At 43.3% G+C, this 21,916-nt stretch overlaps 1 protein-coding gene and 1 non-coding gene across 2 annotated transcripts; both read left to right on the forward strand.

Moving 5' to 3' along the window:
* The first annotated feature begins 8,663 nt into the window (after nt 1-8,663).
* On the forward strand, nt 8,664-21,783 carry pabpc1b (poly A binding protein, cytoplasmic 1 b). The gene is made up of 15 exons (XM_065020093.1): nt 8,664-9,374; nt 9,989-10,182; nt 10,327-10,442; nt 11,066-11,214; nt 13,754-13,848; nt 13,962-14,099; nt 14,382-14,477; nt 16,128-16,400; nt 16,587-16,677; nt 16,787-16,885; nt 17,049-17,191; nt 17,458-17,542; nt 20,795-20,925; nt 21,116-21,214; nt 21,420-21,783. The coding sequence occupies exons 1-14, from the start codon at nt 9,182-9,184 to the stop codon at nt 21,206-21,208; spliced, it is 1,896 nt and encodes a 631-aa protein (XP_064876165.1). The 5' UTR covers nt 8,664-9,181; the 3' UTR covers nt 21,209-21,214; nt 21,420-21,783.
* LOC115118832 (small nucleolar RNA SNORA5) lies at nt 14,142-14,274 on the forward strand. The gene has a single exon (XR_003861905.2). It is a non-coding gene; the product is annotated as a small nucleolar RNA SNORA5 (small nucleolar RNA).
* Nucleotides 21,784-21,916: the final 133 nt, after the last annotated feature.

The following is a 21,916-nucleotide window of genomic DNA, read 5'->3' on the forward strand; positions in this document are numbered from 1 at the left end:
CATGTTATTACCTCCCTGTATATAGCCATGTTATTACCTGGTACTCCTGTATATAGTCATGTTATTTCCTCCTGTATATAGCCATGTTATTACCTGGTACTCCTGTATATAGCCATGTTATTACCTCCCTGTATATAGCCATGTTATTACCTGGTACTCCTGTATATAGCCATGTTATTACCTCCTGTATATAGCCATGTTACCTCTTCTGTATATAGCCATGTTATTACCTGGTACTTCATGTATATAACCATGTTATTACCTGGTACTCCCTGTATATAGCCATGTTATTACCTGGTACTCCTGTATATAGCCATGTTATTACCTGGTACTCCTGTATATAACCATGTTATTACCTCCTGTATATAGCCATGTTATTACCTGGTACTCCTGTATATAACCATGTTATTACCTGGTACTCCTGTATATAGCCATGTTATTACCTGGTACTCCTGTATATAGCCATGTTATTACCTGGTACTCCCTGTATATAGCCATGTTATTACCTGGTACTCCTGTATATAGCCATGTTATTACCTGGTACTCCTGTATATAGTCATGTTATTACCTCCCTGTATATAGCCATGTTATTACCTGGTACTCCCTGTATATAGTCATGTTATTACCTCCCTGTATATAGCCATGTTATTACCTGGTACTCCCTGTATATAGCCATGTTATTACCTCCCTGTATATAGCCATGTTATTACCTGGTACTCCATGTATATAACCATGTTATTACCTGGTACTCCCTGTATATAGCCATGTTATTACCTGGTACTCCCTGTATATAGCCATGTTATTACCTGGTACTCCCTGTATATAGCCATGTTATTACCTCCCTGTATATAGCCATGTTATTACCTGGTACTCCCTGTATATAGTCATGTTATTACCTCCCCTGTATATAGCCATGTTATTACCTGGTACTCCTGTATATAGCCATGTTATTACCTGGTACTCCTGTATATAGCCATGTTATTACCTGGTACTCCTGTATATAGCCATGTTATTACCTCCCTGTATATAGTCATGTTATTACCTCCCTGTATATAGCCATGTTATTACCTGGTACTCCCTGTATATAGTCATGTTATTACCTCCCTGTATATAGCCATGGTATTACCTGGTACTCCCTGCATATAGCCATGTTATTACCTCCCTGTATATAGCCATGGTATTACCTGGTACTCCCTGTATATAGCCATGTTATTACCTGGTACTCCCTGTATATAGTCATGTTATTACCTCCCTGTATATAGCCATGGTATTACCTGGTACTCCCTGTATATAGCCATGTTATTACCTCCTGTATATAGCCATGTTGTTACCTGGTACTCCTGTATATAGCCATGTTATTACCTGGTACTTCATGTATATAACCATGTTATTACCTGGTACTCCTGTATATAGCCATGTTATTACCTGGTACTCCTGTATATAGCCATGTTATTACCTGGTACTCCTGTATATAACCATGTTATTACCTGGTACTCCCTGTATATAGCCATGTTATTACCTGGTACTCCCTGTATATAGCCATGTTATTACCTGGTACTCCCTGTATATAGCCATGTTATTACCTGGTACTCCCTGTATATAGCCATGTTATTACCTGGTACTCCCTGTATATAGCCATGTTATTACCTCCCTGTATATAGCCATGTTATTACCTGGTACTCCTGTATATAGCCATGTTATTACCTCCTGTATATAGCCATGTTATTACCTGGTACTCCTGTATATAGCCATGTTATTACCTGGTACTCCCTGTATATAGCCATGTTATTACCTGGTACTCCCTGTATATAGCCATGTTATTACCTCCTGTATATAGCCATGTTATTACCTGGTACTCCTGTATATAGCCATGTTATTACCTCCCTGTATATAGCCATGTTATTACCTGGTACTCCTGTATATAGCCATGTTATTACCTGGTACTCCTGTATATAGCCATGTTATTACCTGGTACTCCTGTATATAGCCATGTTATTACCTGGTACTCCTGTATATAGCCATGTTATTACCTGGTACTCCCTGTATATAGCCATGTTATTACCTGGTACTCCCTGTATATAGCCATGTTATTACCTCCCTGTATATAGCCATGTTATTACCTGGTACTCCCTGTATATAGCCATGTTATTACCTGGTACTCCCTGTATATAGCCATGTTATTACCTCCCTGTATATAGCCATGTTATTACCTCCCTGTATATAGCCATGTTATTACCTCCCTGTATATAGCCATGTTATTACCTGGTACTCCTGTATATAGCCATGTTATTACCTGGTACTCCTGTATATAGCCATGTTATTACCTGGTATTCCCTGTATATAACCATGTTATTACCTCTCCCTGTATATAGTCATGTTATTACCTCCTGTATATAGCCATGTTATTACCTGGTACTCCTGTATATAGCCATGTTATTACCTGGTACTCCTGTATATAGCCATGTTATTACCTGGTATTCCCTGTATATAGCCATGTTATTACCTCCCCTGTATATAGCCATGTTATTACCTCCCTGTATATAGCCATGTTATTACCTGGTACTCCTGTATATAGCCATGTTATTACTCCTGTATATAGCCATGTTATTACCTGGTACTCCCTGTATATAGCCATGTTATTACTTCCTGTATATAGCCATGTTATTACCTGGTACTCCCTGTATATAGCCATGTTATTACCTGGTACTCCCTGTATATAGCCATGTTATTACCTGGTACTCCCTGTATATAGCCATGTTATTACCTCCTGTATATAGCCATGTTATTACCCTGTATATAGCCATGTTATTACCTCCTGTATATAGCCATGTTATTACCTGGTACCTGTATATAGCCATGTTATTACCTGGTACTCCCTGTATATAGCCATGTTATTACCTCCCTGTATATAACCATGTTATTACCTGGTACTCCTGTATATAACCATGTTATTACCTGGTACTCCCTGTATATAGCCATGTTATTACCTCCTGTATATAGCCATGTTATTACCTGGTACTCCTGTATATAGCCATGTTATTACCTCCTGTATATAGTCATGTTATTACCTCCCTGTATATAGCCATGTTATTACCTGGTACTCCCTGTATATAGTCATGTTATTACCTCCTGTATATAGCCATGTTATTACCTGGTACTCCCTGTATATAGCCATGTTATTACCTCCCTGTATATAGCCATGTTATTACCTGGTACTCCCTGTATATAGCCATGTTATTACCTGGTACTCCCTGTATATAGTCATGTTATTACCTCCCTCTATATAGCCATGGTATTACCTGGTACTCCCTGTATATAGCCATGTTATTACCTCCCTGTATATAGCCATGTTATTACCTGGTACTCCCTGTATATAGCCATGTTATTACCTCCCTGTATATAGTCATGTTATTACCTGGTACTCCCTGTATATAGTCATGTTATTACCTCCCTGTATATAGCCATGTTATTACCTGGTACTCCCTGTATATAGCCATGTTATTACCTGGTACTCCCTGTATATAGCCATGTTATTACCTCCCTGTATATAGTCATGTTATTACCTGGTACTCCCTGTATATAGCCATGTTATTACCTGGTACTCCCTGTATATAGTCATGTTATTACCTCCCTGTATATAGCCATGTTATTACCTGGTACTCCCTGTATATAGCCATGTTATTACCTCCCTGTATATAACCATGTTATTACCTGGTACTCCCTGTATATAGCCATGTTATTACCTCCCTGTATATAGCCATGTTGTTACCTGGTACTCCCTGTATATAGCCATGTTATTACCTGTTACTCCCTGTATATAGCCATGTTATTACCTGGTACTCCCTGTATATAGCCATGTTATTACCTGGTACTCCCTGTATATAGCCATGTTATTACCTGGTACTCCCTGTATATAGTCATGTTATTACCTCCCTGTATATAGCCATGTTATTACCTGGTACTCCCTGTATATAGTCATGGTATTACCTCCCTGTATATAGCCATGTTATTACCTGGTACTCCCTGTATATAGCCATGTTATTACCTGGTACTCCCTGTATATAGTCATGTTATTACCTCCCTGTATATAGCCATGTTATTACCTGGTACTCCCTGTATATAGTCATGTTATTACCTCCCTCTATATAGCCATGGTATTACCTGGTACTCCCTGTATATAGCCATGTTATTACCTCCCTGTATATAGCCATGTTATTACCTGGTACTCCCTGTATATAGCCATGTTATTACCTCCCTGTATATAGTCATGTTATTACCTGGTACTCCCTGTATATAGTCATGTTATTACCTGCTACTTCCTGTATATAGCCATGTTATTACCTGGTACTCCCTGTATATAGCCATGTTATTACCTCCCTGTATATAGTCATGTTATTACCTGGTACTCCCTGTATATAGCCATGTTATTACCTGGTACTCCCTGTATATAGCCATGTTATTACCTGGTACTCCCTGTATATAGCCATGTTATTACCTCCCTGTATATAGTCATGTTATTACCTGGTACTCCCTGTATATAGCCATGTTATTACCTGGTACTCCCTGTATATAGTCATGTTATTACCTCCCTGTATATAGCCATGTTATTACCTGGTACTCCCTGTATATAGCCATGTTATTACCTCCCTGTATATAACCATGTTATTACCTGGTACTCCCTGTATATAGCCATGTTATTACCTCCCTGTATATAGCCATGTTGTTACCTGGTACTCCCTGTATATAGCCATGTTATTACCTGGTACTCCCTGTATATAGCCATGTTATTACCTGGTACTCCCTGTATACAGCCATGTTATTACCTGGTACTCCCTGTATATAGCCATGTTATTACCTGGTACTTCATGTATATAACCATGTTATTACCTGGTACTCCCTGTATATAACCATGTTATTACCTCCCTGTATATAACCATGTTATTACCTCCCTGTATATAGCCATGTTATTACCTGGTACTCCCTGTATATAGTCATGTTATTACCTGGTACTTCCTGTATATAGCCATGTTATTACCTGGTACTCCCTGTATATAGCGATGTTATTACCTGGTACTCCCTGTATATAACCATGTTATTACCTCCCTGTATATAGTCATGTTATATGGGGTGGCAGGGTAGCCTAGTGGTAAGAGTGTTGGACTAGTAACCGGAAGGTTGCAAGTTCAAGCTGACAAGTTAGAAATCTGTCGTTCTGCCCCTGAACAGGCAGTTAACCCACTGTTCCTAGGCCATCATTGAAAATAAGAATTTGTTCTTAACTGACTTGCCTAGTTAAATAAAGGTAAAATAAAAAATTACCTGGTACTCCCTGTATATAACCTCTTCTTCAAGAATGGATATTCTGTAGTGGTCATTTCCGAGCTTCATTGTGACTGAATGAAATCACTTTAAAATAGGTCATGTCATTCACAGACAGTCTGGTCATACCATATTTCATTTTTTTTCTTAACCTTTATTTAACTAGGCAAGTCAGTTAAGAACACATTTTTATTTTACAATGACGGCCAAACACTCCCTTAACCCGGACGAAGATGGGCCAATTGTGCGCCGCCCTATTGGACTCCCGATCACGGCCGATTGTGATTAATGTACAGTAGTCAAAGGAATTTCTCCTAATACCAACCAGTCATCACTCTGCATTATCTAAAGCCACATCAGTGGTATAAAATAACATAGACACTTACAGAACGTTCATTCAGCCGGCAGGCTCTGACTGGAAGCCCATCTATTTTACAATGACAATGGCGCCCTCTGCTGATACAGTTGGGATATAACATTGACCCAGTCATACCAAACATTACTATACAGTAGTGGTTTTCATTTAAGGGGCATTGTGAGGTGTTTCGTAGTATGTTACTGGAATCTAATTTACAATTGACCAGTTGGTTTAGTTTTGATAGACTGTTAATCAGTCAGTGAATAAATCCGACCAACTGCTTGTGTCATACAGGTTGGAAAGCCATAGAAGAGAACTGGAAGGAGAGGCGGCCAAAGGAGGAATTGGCTTCGGAGGTGACAAGTGAGATATACCTGCTGGAACGCGTGCTACGGGTAGGCCATAGAAGGCTATTCTAATCTGGGGAATGATATTCATTCTAATAATAATAAACTAATCGAATATATTATAATTATAATACAATTTATTCTCTTGTTTAGTAATGCCATGATACCCTACTGGGTTATATTGGACAAATAAATTGACCTTGAGAAAATATTTCATTAGAAACCAGATAAGTAGAAGATACTAATGTCAATACTTATCTAATTAGATGATTAACCCCTGTCTGCATTATTATGACGGGCGGCAGGGTAGCCTAGTGGTTAGAGCGTTGGACTAGTAACCGGAAGGTTGCAAGTTCAAACCCCCGAGCTGACAAGGTACAAATCTGTCGTTCTGCCCCTGAACAGGCAGTTAATAACCCACTGTTCCTAGGCCGTCATTGAAAATAAGAATTTGTTCTTAACTGACTTGCCTGGTTAAAAAAAGGTACAATTACAAATTTAAAAAAATTATATGAACGCCTGCAGTACATTATTTATCGTAGAACATTCCTCAATATGGAAAACAGAGCATGAGCATGGAGGTATATTGTCTATCTGCCACCCAATCAAATCAAGATAGGGCTCTAGTGAGAGGATTCTAATAGATACAAGGACAACCATGCACACGCGGCAGAAGGTAGCCTAGAGTGGTTAGAGTATTGGGCCGAAAGGTTGCTGGCTCGAATCCCCGAGCTGACAAGGTAAAAGTCTGTGGTTCTGCCACTGAACAAGGTGGTCATGGTAAATAAGAATGTGTTCTTTATTTTTTTTATTTTTTTTCACCTTTATTTAACCAGGTGAACAAGTTCTCATTTACAACTGCGACCTGGCCAAGATAAAGCAAAGCAGTTCGACGCGTATAACAACACACATGGAGTAAAACAAACAAAAGTCAATAATACAGTAGAAAAATAAGTCTATATACAATGTGAGCAAATGAGGTGAGATAAGGGAGGTAAAGGCAACATAGGTCATGGTGGCAAAGTAAATACAATATAGCAATTAAAACACTGGAAAGGTAGATTTGAAGAATGTGAAAAGTAGAAATTAAAATAATGGGTGCAAAGGAGCAAAATAAATAAATAAATACAGTAGGGGAAGGGGTAGTTGTTTTGGCTATTTGAGCTGCTCTGACAGCTGGTGCTTAAAGCTAGTGAGGGAGATAAGTGTTTCCAGTTTCAGAGATTTTTGTAGTTCGTTCTAGTCAATGGCAGCAGAGAACTGGAAGGAGAGAGGAATTGGAGGAATTGGCTTCGGGGGTGACAAGTGAGATATACCTGCTGGAACGCGTGCTACGGGTAGGTGCTGCTATGGTGACCAGTGAGCTGAGATAAGGGGGGACTTTACCTAGCAGGATCTTGTAGATGACCTGGAGCCAGTGGGTTTGGCGACGAGTATGAAGCAAGGGCCAGCCAACGAGAGCGTACAGGTCGCAATGGTGGGTAGTGTATGGGGCTTTGGTGACATAACGGATGGCACTCTGATAGACTGCATCCAATTGATTGAGTAGGGTATTGGAGGCTATTTTGTAAATGACATCGCCGAAGTCGAGGATCGGTAGGATGGTCAGTTTTACGAGGGTATGTTTGGCAGCATGGGTGAAGGATGCTTTGTTGCGAAATAGGAAGCCAATTCTAGATTTAACTTTGGATTGGAGATGTTTAATGTGAGTCTGGAAGGAGAGTTTACAGTCTAACCAGACACCTAGGTATTTGTAGTTGTCCACATATTCTAAGTCAGAACCGTCCAGAGTAGTGATGCTGGACGGGCGGGCAGGTGCAGGCAGCGATCGGTTGAAGAGCATGCATTTAGTTTTACTTGTATTTAAGAGCAGTTGGAGGCCACGGGAGGAGAGTTGTATGGCATTGAAGCTCATCTGGAGGGTTGTTAACACAGTGTCCAAAGAAGAGCCAGAAGTATACAGAATGGTGTTGTCTGCGTAGAGGTGGATCAGAGACTCACCAGCAGCAAGAGCGACATCATTGATGTATACAGAAAAGAGAGTCAGCCCAAGAATTGAACCCTGTGGCACACCCATAGAGACTGCCAGAGGCCCGGACAACAGGCCCTCAGATTTGACACACTGAACTCTGTCGGAGAAGTAGTTGGTGAACCAGACGAGGCAATAATTTGAGAAACCAAGGCTGTTGAGTCTGCCAATGAGGATGTGGTGATTGACAGAGTCGAAAGCCTTGGCCAGGTCAATGAATACGGCTGCACAGTATTGTTTCTTACCGATGGCGGTTAAGATATCGTTTAGGACCTTGAGAGTGGCTGAGGTGCACCCATGACCAGCTCTGAAACCAGATTGTATAGCGGAGAAGGTGCGGTGGGATTCTAAATGGTCGGTGATCTGGCAGGGTAGGATAGAAAGGCAGGGTAGGATAGATATAGGTCTGTAGCAGTTTGTTTCCTAACTGACTTGCCTAGTTAAAAATATAAAAAAACATCAAAATGTTTTGATCAACCATGATTCATCGCTTTCACATTTTATTTGTTGATCATGAGAGTCTAAAGTTTTTCAACCAATCAGCATCGTAGTTGTTGAGACGCCGCAGTACAGAAACACCTCGACGTTTTTCTTAACCATATGTAAGGGTATAAGTAAGACCATATTTCATATTTCCCTCCTCTAAACCCCGGGTGATAGTGCTGTGTGAACGCCAGCCCTTCCTCGCCACTTATTCCAAGAAAAAATATATATCTAAAAAATAATAAAAAATTAACCTTAAAAACATATATATTTTTTAACCAACTCGTTGAAGCAGGAGTTGATATTCGAACTGAAGTGGAACGACGAGAATGTTACGCTGCGTTTCTCTGGTTACTGTTACCATCTGCAACGGGAAAAGCAAGCAAGGACATGTTGATTTCAAGCTCTATTTTGTCAATTATATAGACATTTTAAGCAACATATACGTAACGAACTGGTCGTATTTTAAACGTTTCAAATATTTATCTTCTAAATGTAAACTTCATTAGAACTTGTCAAGCTTGTTAAACTTTGCTAGCCAGCTGGTTAAGATTCAACCCTCGAGTTAGCGTAACCAGACCCTTTTTAAATTACGAACAATTTCGTCTGAAAGGTAACATATTTTTTTCGGATTTCGTTACGAAAATGAACCCCGGTGCTCCTACTTACCCCATGGCATCCCTGTATGTCGGTGATCTTCATCAAGATGTGACCGAAGCTTTGCTATACGAAAAATTCAGTCCCGCCGGGGCCATCCTTTCCATCCGGGTCTGCAGGGATATGATCACCCGTCGTTCCCTCGGGTACGCCTATGTCAACTTCCAACAGCCAGCTGATGGTATGTAGCGAACTGTCATGTAAATATTGTATCTATTTTAAAGGTTGTCAAAGCCAGGAAAGATGACACGGCTAGTCTGTTTCTCCTCCATGTGACAGTGAGACAGAAATTGTACACGGGCATCGCTGGCTTGGCTAGTCTAGTCACAAACAACTCGCTACCTACACACAGCTGTCTGTATGACTGTTCTACACTGTCTGATTCCACATACATGTATCACTAGTCATTGAATCATAATCGAGATGAATAGCTGCCATTCTAGAGACAGGACAACAGTTGGATTGTCCTCTTTGTTTTGGGTGGGGCTTCGTGTATAAACCATATCCCTGGATGGATTTAATATCTGACCAAATGAACTGGCTGTAGTATAAACCATATCCCTGGATGGATTTAATATCTGACCAAATGAACTGGCTGTAGTATAAACCATATCCCTGGATGGATTTAATATCTGACCAAATGAACTGGCTGTAGTATAAACCATATCCCTGGATGGATTTAATATCTGACCAGATGAACTGGCTGTAGTATAAACCATATCCCTGGATGGATTTAATATCTGAGTGGGGGCTATCACAGGAGGCATAATGTGTTAATATAATTCCTCTTCTCAGCTGAGAGGGCTCTAGACACCATGAACTTTGACGTGATCAAGGGTCGTCCTGTCCGCATCATGTGGTCTCAGCGTGACCCATCCCTGAGGAAGAGCGGGGTGGGCAACATCTTCATCAAGAACCTAGACAAATCTATTGACAACAAGGCCCTCTATGACACATTTTCTGCCTTCGGCAACATCCTGTCCTGCAAGGTAATAACTCACACAACCTTTCAGCCCCAAGGAGGGTGTTGTATTGGTTAGAAATGTGTTGCATGATGGGAAAAGTTTTTATCCTCAAGTTGACCTTAATTGTATTGCATATCTAAAGCTCGTGCCAACCCTCCTTTCTCCAAGGTGGTTTGTGATGAGAATGGCTCAAAGGGCTATGGCTTTGTGCATTTTGAGACTCAGGAGGCTGCTGAAAGAGCCATTGAGAAAATGAACGGCATGCTGCTCAATGACAGGAAAGTGTAAGTGTGATCAGTAAAGGTTTCTTCTGACGTGGCTCTTTAATGCTAATGGTGTGGTTGTTAGTTATTTACATCTTTTGCGTCTCTGACTGAACTTGGTTTCTTGCTGCAATGCCACAGTTCTACCTGGAAGTGTACATTCTGGTAACGAGGTTGTGTTGTACAGGGTTTCCCAAACTCGGTCCTGGGGCCCCTGTTTGGTGCACGTTTGTTTTTTGTTTTTTGCCTGATGATGAGATGGTTATTTGAATCATCTGTGTAGTGCTAGGGCAAAAAATGAAACGTGCACCCGGGTGGGGGGATAGGACACGACTCAGTAACCAGCTCGTAGCCTACAGCTATGTGACTTGGTTGTAAACGTGCTTCTACGCCTGCATTACTTGCTGTTTGTGGGTTTAGGCTGGGTTTCTGTACAGCACTTTGAGATATCAGCAGATGTAAGAAGGGCTTATAAATACATTGGATTTGACCGAGTTTGGGGGAGGGGTGGTAGGACAGTTTGGGGGGGGGGGGGGAGTTAGGACAGAGTTTGGGAAAGCCTTGTGTAGTAGGCTACGGGGAGCAGGTCTGGACATTTTGGTGAGGGTTTTGTCTGCCAGCTCCAACTAGTGTTTCTATCGCAGGTTTGTGGGACGATTCAAATCTCGCAAAGAACGTGAGGCTGAGCTTGGTGCCCGGGCCAAAGAGTTCACCAACGTTTACATCAAGAACTTTGGTGAAGATATGGATGATGAGAAACTGAGGGAGGTCTTCAGCAAGTATGCAGAGTATGGTATGTTATGGTTTTAATACTTTCCGCCCACACTCAGAAACCAAGTCACATAGCTGTAGGCTACGAGCTGGTTACTGGGTCGTGTCTCTAACATCTAGGCAGTGCCATGAGCATTTGAACGGTCTCCTCTAGAGGTCGACCGATTAATCGGAATGGCCGATTTCAAGTTTTCATAACAATCGGAAATTGTTATTTTTGGGTGCCGATTTCCATTTATTTAAAAAATAAAATAATTATACCTTTTATTTAATGAGGCAAGTCAGTTAAGAACACATTCTTATTTTCAATGACTGCCTAGGAACGGTGGGTAAACTGCCTTGTTCAGGGGAACAGTGGGTTAACTGCCTTGTTCAGGGGAACAGTGGGTTAACTGCCTTGTTCAGGGGAACAGTGGGTTAACTGCCTTGTTCAGGGGAACAGTGGGTTAACTGCCTTGTTCAGGGGAACAGTGGGTTAACTGCCTTGTTCAGGGGAACAGTGGGGTTAACTGCCTTGTTCAGGGGAACAGTGGGTTAACTGCCTTGTTCAGGGGAACAGTGGGTTAACTGCCTTGTTCAGGGGAACAGTGGGTTAACTGCCTTGTTCAGGGGAACAGTGGGTTAACTGCCTTGTTCAGGGGCAGAACAACAGATTTTCACCTTGTCAGCTCAGGGGTTCCAATCTTGCAACCGCACAGTTAACTAGTCCAACGCTCTAACCATTGCACTCCACGAGTAGCCTGCCTGTTACGCGAACGCAGTAGAAGCCAAGGTAAATTGCTAGATAGCATTAAACTTATCTTATAAAAAAAAACAATCAATCAATCATAATCACTAGTTATAACTACTGATCCAGTTTAGCAGGCAATATTAACCAGGTGAAATTGTCATTTCTCTTGCGTTCATTGCACGCAGTTTGGGCTGCCTGGCTCATTGCGAACTAATTTGCCAGAATTTTATGTAATTATGACATAACATTGAAGGTTGTGCAATGTAACAAGAATATTTAGACTTATGGATGCTACCCGTTAGATAAATACCAAACGGTTCCGTATTTGGTTGTTACTGCATTGTCGGAACTAGAAGCACAAGCATTTCGCTACACTCGCATTAACATCTGCTAACCATGTGTATGTCACAAATAAATTTATTTCACTGAAATAATAAACGTTTTGTTTTCAAAATTATAGTTTCCGGATTTGATCATATTAATGACCAAAGGCTCGTATTTCTGTCTGTTATTATGTTATAATTAAGTCTGATTTGATAGAGCAGTCTGACTGAGAAGCAACAGGCCTGTAATCAGTCATTCAAACAGCACTTTATTGCGTTTTGCCAGCAGCTCTTCGCAAGCACAGCGCTGTTTATGACTTCAAGTCTATCAGCCTAATGGCTGGTGTAACCAATGTGAAATGGCTAGCTAGTTAGCAGGGTGTGCGCTAATACTGTTTCAAACGTCACTCGCTTTTAGATTTGGAGTAGTTATTCCCCTTGCGCTGCAAGGGCTGCGGCTTTTGTGAAGCGATGGGTAACGATGCTTCGAGTGTGGCTGTTGTCGATGTGTTCCTGGTTCGAGCCCAGGTAGGGGCGAGGAGAGGGACTGAAGCTATACTGTTACACTGGCAATACTATAGTGCCTATAAGAACATCCAATAGTCAAAGGTATATGAAATACAAAATGGTATAGAGAGAAATAGTCCTATAAATACTATATTAACTACAACCTAAAACCTATTACCTTGGAATATTGAAGACTCATGTTAAAAGGAACCAACAACTTTCATATGTTCTCATGTTTTGAGCAAGGAACTTAAACGTTAGCTTTTTACACACATTTTTACATGGCACATATTACTTTCTTCTCAACACTTTGTTTTTGCATTATTTAAACCAAATTGAACATGTTTAATTATTTATTTGAGGCTCAATTGATTTTGTTGCTTTATATTAAGTTAAAATAAGTGTTAATTCAGTATTATTGTCATTGTTACAAATAAATACATTTTTTTTAAATTGGCCGATCAATCGGTATCGGCCTTATTGGTCCTCCAATAATCGGTATCGGCGTTGAAAAATCATAATCTGTCGACCTCTAGTCTCTAACATCTAGGCAGTGCCATGAGTATCTGAACTGGCTCCTCTATCATCTAGGCAGTGCCATGAGTATCTGAACTGGCTCCTCTATCATCTAGGCAGTGCCATGAGTATCTGAACTGGCTCCTGTAACATCTAGGCAGTGCCATGAGTATCTGAACTGGCTCCTCTATCATCTAGGCAGTGCCATGAGTATCTGAACTGGCTCCTCTATCATCTAGGCAGTGCCATGAGTATCTGAACTGGCTCCTCTATCATCTAGGCAGTGCCATGAGTATCTGAACTGGCTCCTCTATCATCTAGGCAGTGCCATGAGTATCTGAACTGGCTCCTCTATCATCTAGGCAGTGCCATGAGTATCTGAACTGGCTCCTCTATCATCTAGGCAGTGCCATGAGTATCTGAACTGGCTCCTCTATCATCTAGGCAGTGCCATGAGTATCTGAACTGGCTCCTCTATCATCTAGGCAGTACCATGAGTATCCGCGTCATGACTGATGACAGTGGCAAATCCAGAGGCTTTGGCTTTGTGAGCTTCGAGAGACACGAGGACGCCCAAAAGGTGAGCTTAATGTGTTTGAAATGGTTGCTTGGTTGGTGGCGTTTTATACGGAGGGTCTCAATCAAGGATGGGAAGGCTTATGGCCATATTGTAAAAGAGGATGTCTGTTCCAGGCTGTTGATGAGATGAATGGGAAGGAGCTGAATGGAAAGCTCATCTACGTGGGCCGCGCCCAGAAGAAGGTGGAGCGTCAGACGGAGCTGAAACGCAAGTTTGAACAGATGAAACAGGATCGCATGACGCGCTACCAGGTCACAGTGAATCAGCACTTTGTGATGATGTGCAGTTTTTGTTGCAGCCTTGTCAAATTCCATGTTTTCTCTACAATTGACTGTACTGGCCAAAATGGCTGCCACAGTGAGTAATTCATGAGCCCCACATCCCTCTGGCATGATTGCTGGGGATAAATGTGTTCTACAGACAATTACCAGTTCATTGACGGTTAATATGTAGTCTATCAATGCAAGGTCAGAATCAAAAGGAATGTTGAATAGTATTGTTTTGTAAAAGTATGTTCTACATGTCTTCTCCAGGGTGTCAATCTCTACGTGAAGAATCTTGACGATGGAATTGATGACGAGCGCCTGCGTAAAGAATTCTCCCCATTCGGCACCATCACCAGTGCCAAGGTAAGGACCAACCTCCTGGCTGTTGGCGTGTTAAAGAGAACCAACCTCCTGGCTGTTGGCATGTTAAAGAGAACCAACCTCCTGGCTGTTGGCATGTTAAAGAGAACCAACCTCCTGGCTGTTGGCATGTTAAAGAGAACCAACCTCCTGGCTGTTGGCATGTTAAAGAGAACCAACCTCCTGGCTGTTGGCATGTTAAAGAGAACCAACCTCCTGGCTGTTGGCATGTTAAAGAGAACCAACCTCCTGGCTGTTGGCGTGTTAAAGAGAACCAACCTCCTGCCTGTTGGCATGTTAAAGAGAACCAACCTCCTGGCTGTTGGTGTGTTAAAGAGAACCAACCTCCTGGCTGTTGGCATGTTAAAGAGAACCAACCTCCTGGCTGTTGGCGTGTTAAAGAGAACCAACCTCCTGGCTGTTGGTGTGTTAAAGAGAACCAACCTGTTGGCGTGTTAAAGAGAACTAACCTCCTGGCTGTTGGCATGTTAAAGAGAACCAACCTCCTGGCTGTTGGCATGTTAAAGAGAACCAACCTCCTGGCTGTTGGCGTGTTAAAGAGAACCAACCTCCTGGCTGTTGGCGTGTTAAAGAGAACCAACCTATTGGCTGTTGGCATGTTAAAGAGAACCAACCTCCTGGCTGTTGGCATGTTAAAGAGAACCAACCTATTGGCTGTTGACATGTTAAAGAGAACCAACCTCCTGGCTGTTGGCATGTTTAAGAGAACCAACCTCCTGGCTGTTGGCATGTTAAGGAGAACCAACCTCCTGGTTGTTGGCGTGTTAAAGAGAACCAACCTCCTGGCTGTTGGCATGTTAAAGAGAACCAACCTCCTGGCTGTTGGCATGTTAAAGAGAACCAACCTCCTGGCTGTTGGCATGTTAAAGAGAACCAACCTATTGGCTGTTGACATGTTAAAGCGAACCAACCTATTGGCTGTTGACATGTTAAAGCGAACCAGCCTATTGGCTGTTGACACGTGTTTAAGAGAACCAGCCTATTGGCTGTTGACATGTTAAAGAGAACCAACCTCCTGGCTGTTGGCATGTTAAAGAGAACCAACCTCCTGGCTGTTGGCATGTTAAAGAGAACCAACCTCCTGGCTGTTGACATGTTAAAGAGAACCAACCTGTTGACATGTTAAAGAGAACCAACCTCCTGGCTGTTGACATGTTAAAGAGAACCAACCTATTGGCTGTTGACATGTTAAAGAGAACCAACCTCCTGGCTGTTGACATGTTAAAGAGAACCAACCTCCTGGCTGTTGACATGTTAAAGAGAACCAACCTCCTGGCTGTTGACATGTTAAAGAGAACCAACCTCCTGGCTGTTGACATGTTAAAGAGAACCAACCTATTGGCTGTTGACATGTTAAAGAGAACCAACCTATTGGCTGTTGACATGTTAAAGAGAACCAACCTATTGGCTGTTGACATGTTAAAGAGAACCAACCTATTGGCTGTTGACACGTGTTTAAGAGAACCAACCTATTGGCTGTTGACACGTGTTTAAGAGAACTGTTCTGTTCAGCTGTTCTGTTCTGTTCACTTCAGCTGTTCTGTTCAGCTGTTCTATTCAGCTGTTCTGTTCAGCTGTTCTGTTCAGCTGTTCTGTTCAGAAAACCGTTTCCTCCCCCCTCTCCTCCATTAGGTGATGATGGAGGGTGGTCGCAGCAAGGGCTTCGGCTTCGTGTGCTTCTCCTCCCCGGAGGAGGCCACCAAGGCCGTGACAGAGATGAACGGGCGCATCGTGGCCACTAAGCCTCTGTACGTGGCGCTGGCTCAGAGGAAAGAGGAGCGCCAGGCTCACCTCACCAACCAGTACATGCAGAGGATGGCCACCGTCCGGCCCGTACCCAACCCAGTCCTCAACCCCTACCAGCCTGCCCCTCCTTCTGGGTACTTCATGGCTGCCATCCCACAGGTCACCACTTGGTCAATTCAGTTCATGTCAATCAAACAATCACATTTATGTCAATCAATCGATCTAGCCCTTGATATTCATGATGTTCACAGGATCACAGTTCAGTCCATGGACAAAGTGGAAGTGTGTCAGACTGGATGCTGTTGGATGTAGATAATACCTGCACTGTGTTCTCCATCCCTATAGGCTCATAACAGAGCTGCTTACTACCCTGCCAACCAGATAGCCCAGCTGAGACCCAGCCCTCGCTGGGCCACCCAGGGTGTGAGACCTCAACGTGAGTAGTACGCCCTCATAACCTCTACTTCTTTACGATATGACCACGGACTTCTACAATCATAGTTTAGTGTTAAAAGTATTCCTAAATGACATTGTTGGGACTTCAGACTTCCAGAACATGCCAGGCTCCACACCCAGACAGCCCAGCTTCAGCCCTATGAGGCCAACCAACCAGGTGCCTCGCATGATGTCTACGCGAAGCGTGGGTGAGTAACCTGGAGAGATACTCATGTGTGCCCCTGTCTTTGTAATATGTAGTAGTGCTTCTGCGTTATGTACATGCTAATGCAGGATTTATATTGGATTTAGGTGCTTTATGACGTTACATTTGAAATAACGTCAAAATGATCTCTTCTTGCCCCTCCGCAGGCCCCCAGACCATGGGGCCCCGCGCCCCTTCGGCCACAGTGAGTGGAGCCCCGGTGCGTGGCGTGCCTCAGTATAAGTATGCCACAGGAGTCCGCAACCCACAGAACCACATTAACTCACAGCCCCAAGTCACTATGCAGCAGGTATGCCTCCTCTCTCCTATCAAATGTCAACTGAAGGCAGTATTAGAAAATAATAATGTGCCATTTATCAGACATTTTTATCCAAAGTTATTTACGTGCTTACATTTTGTTTATGGGTGGTCCCGGGAATCGAACCCACTACAAGCACCATGCTCTACCAACTCCGTTGGGGAACCGCGTGGCTTTACAGGGGACCACAAAAATATTATCTACCGTGTCAATATTACCTTGGTGTGTTCTCTCTAACCCTGTGTCTGTGTGTGTAGCCTGCTGTCCATGTGCAAGGCCAGGACCCTCTGACTGCCTCCATGCTGGCCGCTGCACCACCTCAGGAACAGAAGCAGATGTTGGGTGAGTGTAAACTCAAGCATTCAGATCAATACGACTGTTTCCACGGCCGTGGGGCCTCAACAATGACGACCTACCGGGGAACAGTGGGTTAACTGCCTTGTTCAGGGGCAAAACTATTTTTACCTTGTTAGGTCAGGGATTCGATCCAGCAACCTTTCGGGTACTGTCCCGCTCTAACCACTAGGCTACCTGCCGCCCCTACATGCACCAGAAACAGGGTACGCTTTGTGACTTTCCAGAGAAATATCAGCAAGCTAGACTAGCTATTACTCAGTGGTAGAAAAAGTACCCAATTGTCATACTTGAGTATAAAAGTAAAGATACCTTAATAGAAAATGACTCAAGTAAAAGTGAGTCACCCAGGAAAATCTGACTTCAGTAAAGTTATCTAAAGTAAATGGAATTGCTCAAATATACTTAAGTATCAAAAGTAAAAGTATAAATAATTTCAAATTCCTTATTAAGCAAAGCAGATGGCACCATTTTGTTTTTTTATACATAGCCAGGGCACGCTCCAACACTCAGATATCAATTAAAAACTAAATATCTGTTTAGTGAGTCCTCCAGATCAGAGGCAGTAGGGATGACCAGGGATGTTCTCTGTTTAGTGAGTCCTCCAGATCAGAGGCAGTAGGGATGACCAGGGATGTTCTCTGTTTAGTGAGTCCACCTGATCAGAGGCAGTAGGGATGACCAGGGATGTTCTCTGTTTAGTGAGTCCTCCAGATCAGAGGCAGTAGGGATGACCAGGGATGTTCTCTGTTTAGTGAGTCCTCCAGATCAGAGGCAGTAGGGATGACCAGGGATGTTCTCTGTTTAGTGAGTCCTCCAGATCAGAGGCAGTAGGGATGACCAGGGATGTTCTCTGTTTAGTGAGTCCTCCAGATCAGAGGCAGTAGGGATGACCAGGGATGTTCTCTGTTTAGTGAGTCCTCCAGATCAGAGGCAGTAGGGATGACCAGGGATGTTCTCTGTTTAGTGAGTCCTCCAGATCAGAGGCAGTAGGGATGACCAGGGATGTTCTCTGTTTAGTGAGTCCTCCAGATCAGAGGCAGTAGGGATGACCAGGGATGTTCTCTGTTTAGTGAGTCCTCCAGATCAGAGGCAGTAGGGATGACCAGGGATGTTCTCTGTTTAGTGAGTCCTCCAGATCAGAGGCAGTAGGGATGACCAGGGATGTTCTCTGTTTAGTGAGTCCTCCAGATCAGAGACAGTAGGGATGACCAGGGATGTTCTCTGTTTAGTGAGTCCTCCAGATCAGAGGCAGTAGGGATGACCAGGGATGTTCTCTGTTTAGTGAGTCCTCCAGATCAGAGGCAGTAGGGATGACCAGGGATGTTCTCTGTTTAGTGAGTCCTCCAGATCAGAGTGTTTAGTGAGTCCTCCAGATCAGAGGCAGTAGGGATGACCAGGGATGTTCTCTGTTTAGTGAGTCCTCCAGATCAGAGACAGTAGGGATGACCAGGGATGTTCTCTGTTTAGTGAGTCCTCCAGATCAGAAGTAGGGATGACCAGGGATGTTCTCTGTTTACTGAGTCCTCCAGATCAGAGGCAGTAGGGATGACCAGGGATGTTCTCTGTTTAGTGAGTCCTCAGATCAGAGGCAGTAGGGATGACCAGGAATGTTCTCTGTTTAGTGAGTCCTCCAGATCAGAGGCAGTAAACGGATGACCAGGGATGTTCTCTGTTTAGTGAGTCCTCCAGATCAGAGGCAGTAGGGATGACCAGGGATGTTCTCTGTTTAGTGAGTCCTCCAGATCAGAGGCAGTAGGGATGACCAGGGATGTTCTCTGTTTAGTGAGTCCTCCAGATCAGAGGCAGTAGGGATGACCAGGGATGTTCTCTTTGGTGTGTGAATTAGACTATTTTCCTGTCCTGCTAAGCATTCAAAATGTACTTTTGAGTGTCATGGGAAAAGTATAGAGTAAAAAGTACATACTTTACTACATTCATAAAGAAATTTAAAAGTTGTCAAAAATATAAATAGTAAAGTACAGATGCCTCCAAAAACTACTTCAGTTCTTTCAAGTATTTTTACTTAACAACTTTACACCACTGCTATTACTGCAGCAAACGCAGAACGTCAGCGCATTGTTCTCTTATTGGCTAGCGGAATCCGTCTCGCCGCAAGTCTTTCACTAACGTCAGCGCATTGTTCTCTTATTGGCTAGCGGAATCCGTCTCGCCGCAAGTCTTTCACTAACGTCAGCGCATTGTTCTCTTATTGGCTAGCGGAATCCGTCTCGCGTCAGCGCATTGTTCTCTTATTGGCTAGCGGAATCCGTCTCGTCGCAAGTCTTTCACTAACGTCAGCTCATTGTTCTCTTATTGGCTAGCGGAATCCGTCTCGTCGCAAGTCTTTCACTAACGTCAGCTCATTGTTCTCTTATTGGCTAGCGGAATCCGTCTCGTCTCAAGTCTTTCACTAACGTCAGCGCATTGTTCTCTTATTGGCTAGCGGAATCCGTCTCGTCGCAAGTCTTTCACTAACGTCAGCTCATTGTTCTCTTATTGGCTAGCGGAATCCGTCTCGTCGCAAGTCTTTCACTAACGTCAGCTCATTGTTCTCTTATTGGCTAGCGGAATCCGTCTCGTCGCAAGTCTTTCACTAACGTCAGCTCATTGTTCTCTTATTGGCTAGCGGAATCCGTCTCGTCTCAAGTCTTTCACTAACGTCAGCTCATTGTTCTCTTATTGGCTAGCGGAATCCGTCTCGTCTCAAGTCTTTCACTAACGTCAGCTCATTGTTCTCTTATTGGCTAGCGGAATCCGTCTCGCCGCAAGTCTTTCACTAACGTCAGCTCATTGTTCTCTTATTGGCTAGCGGAATCCGTCTCGCCGCAAGTCTTTCACTAACGTCAGCGCATTGTTCTCTTATTGGCTAGCGGAATCCGTCTCGTCGCAAGTCTTTCACTAACGTCAGCTCATTGTTCTCTTATTGGCTAGCGGAATCCGTCTCGTCTCAAGTCTTTCACTAACGTCAGCTCATTGTTCTCTTATTGGCTAGCGGAATCCGTCTCGTCTCAAGTCTTTCACTAACGTCAGCTCATTGTTCTCTTATTGGCTAGCGGAATCCGTCTCGTCGCAAGTCTTTCACTAAGATTTGACATGCAGACATTTTAAAGCCGTTCAGATCAAGCAAACTGCGTTATAAAACTGCATAAAATTGGGCTTAACATCCATTCAACCCACCACACTGTCAATCTCCCTCCTGTTTCTGAGCCAGGACACTAAAACCCTGTTTGTCCCCAGGTGAGCGCTTGTTCCCGTGCATCCAGAACATGCACCCCAGTCTGGCTGGGAAGATCACTGGCATGCTGTTGGAGATAGACAACTCTGAACTGCTTCACATGCTGGAGTCTCCCGAGTCTCTCCGCTCTAAGGTCAGTTCTGCTCCCTGACCAGAATGTGTCATCAGGAGAAATTCCTTGAAGCCAGGCGAGCCCAAGTAGTCAGAGCATTTGAGGAAACTGTGTAACCCTCTGACAGATTTTAAATGTTGTAGTGTACAGATGAGTTTGTAGCTGTGGTAATAGGTGATGCTGTTATTAACCTGGTTGATGTTGCTGGTAGGTGGATGAGGCTGTGGCTGTGCTGCAGGCCCACCAGGCCAAGGAATTAGTCCAGAAGACTGTCCCCAACTCTGCTGGTGGTCCGAGTGTCTGAGCCCAGGTAGGCCGGGTGTCTGAGCCCGGGTAGGCCGGGTGTCTGAGCCCGGGTAGGCCGGGTGTCTGAGCCCGGGTAGGCCGGGTCTCTGAGCCCGGGTAGGCCTGTTTCAGGTCTAGCATTACACTCAGCATTATACATTGGTCATCTGATGCTCGGATACTTGTTGTATACCTACGATTATGACTGAATGCTTTTTCTGTCTTCACAGGGATTGGGAACCTTGGAACTTCATCTTTTAAAAAATGATAATTCTGATGAAACTTTGGAAAAAGTTAACACCAAAACAATGCAAAAAGAAAACCTGTTCTAAAAAGGCAAGTCTTCTTTCAGCCAGGCCTAGAGAAGAGCACACTGGCTTTGGAAAAAGTGTCAAAATAAACATTTAAAGTGTTTTAGAAGAGAATTCCATATGATGGAATGAGGGCTTCCAGAAAGCGTTCCCTTCTGGTGTTTTATTCCTTTTAGATGTATCAATGTTTGGGGTGTACGTGGCCAGGATGTTGAATAACCCAGCGTTGTGAAATGTACCTTTTACCTTTGTTTGCTTGAATTAAACTTCTTAAAAGATTGGATGTTGTCATATTGGTGGAAGTTATAAACGATCGAAATAAAGTCACACACTCCGTGTGTACTCTTCCAGCAATGTAATGGGTATTTACCAACGTTCCCCCTGTGAGGAAGGCTTCCCCCTGTGAGGAAGGCTTC

This window comes from Oncorhynchus nerka, linkage group LG7, assembly GCF_034236695.1.
Source record: "Oncorhynchus nerka isolate Pitt River linkage group LG7, Oner_Uvic_2.0, whole genome shotgun sequence".
Lineage (NCBI taxonomy): Eukaryota > Metazoa > Chordata > Actinopteri > Salmoniformes > Salmonidae > Oncorhynchus > Oncorhynchus nerka.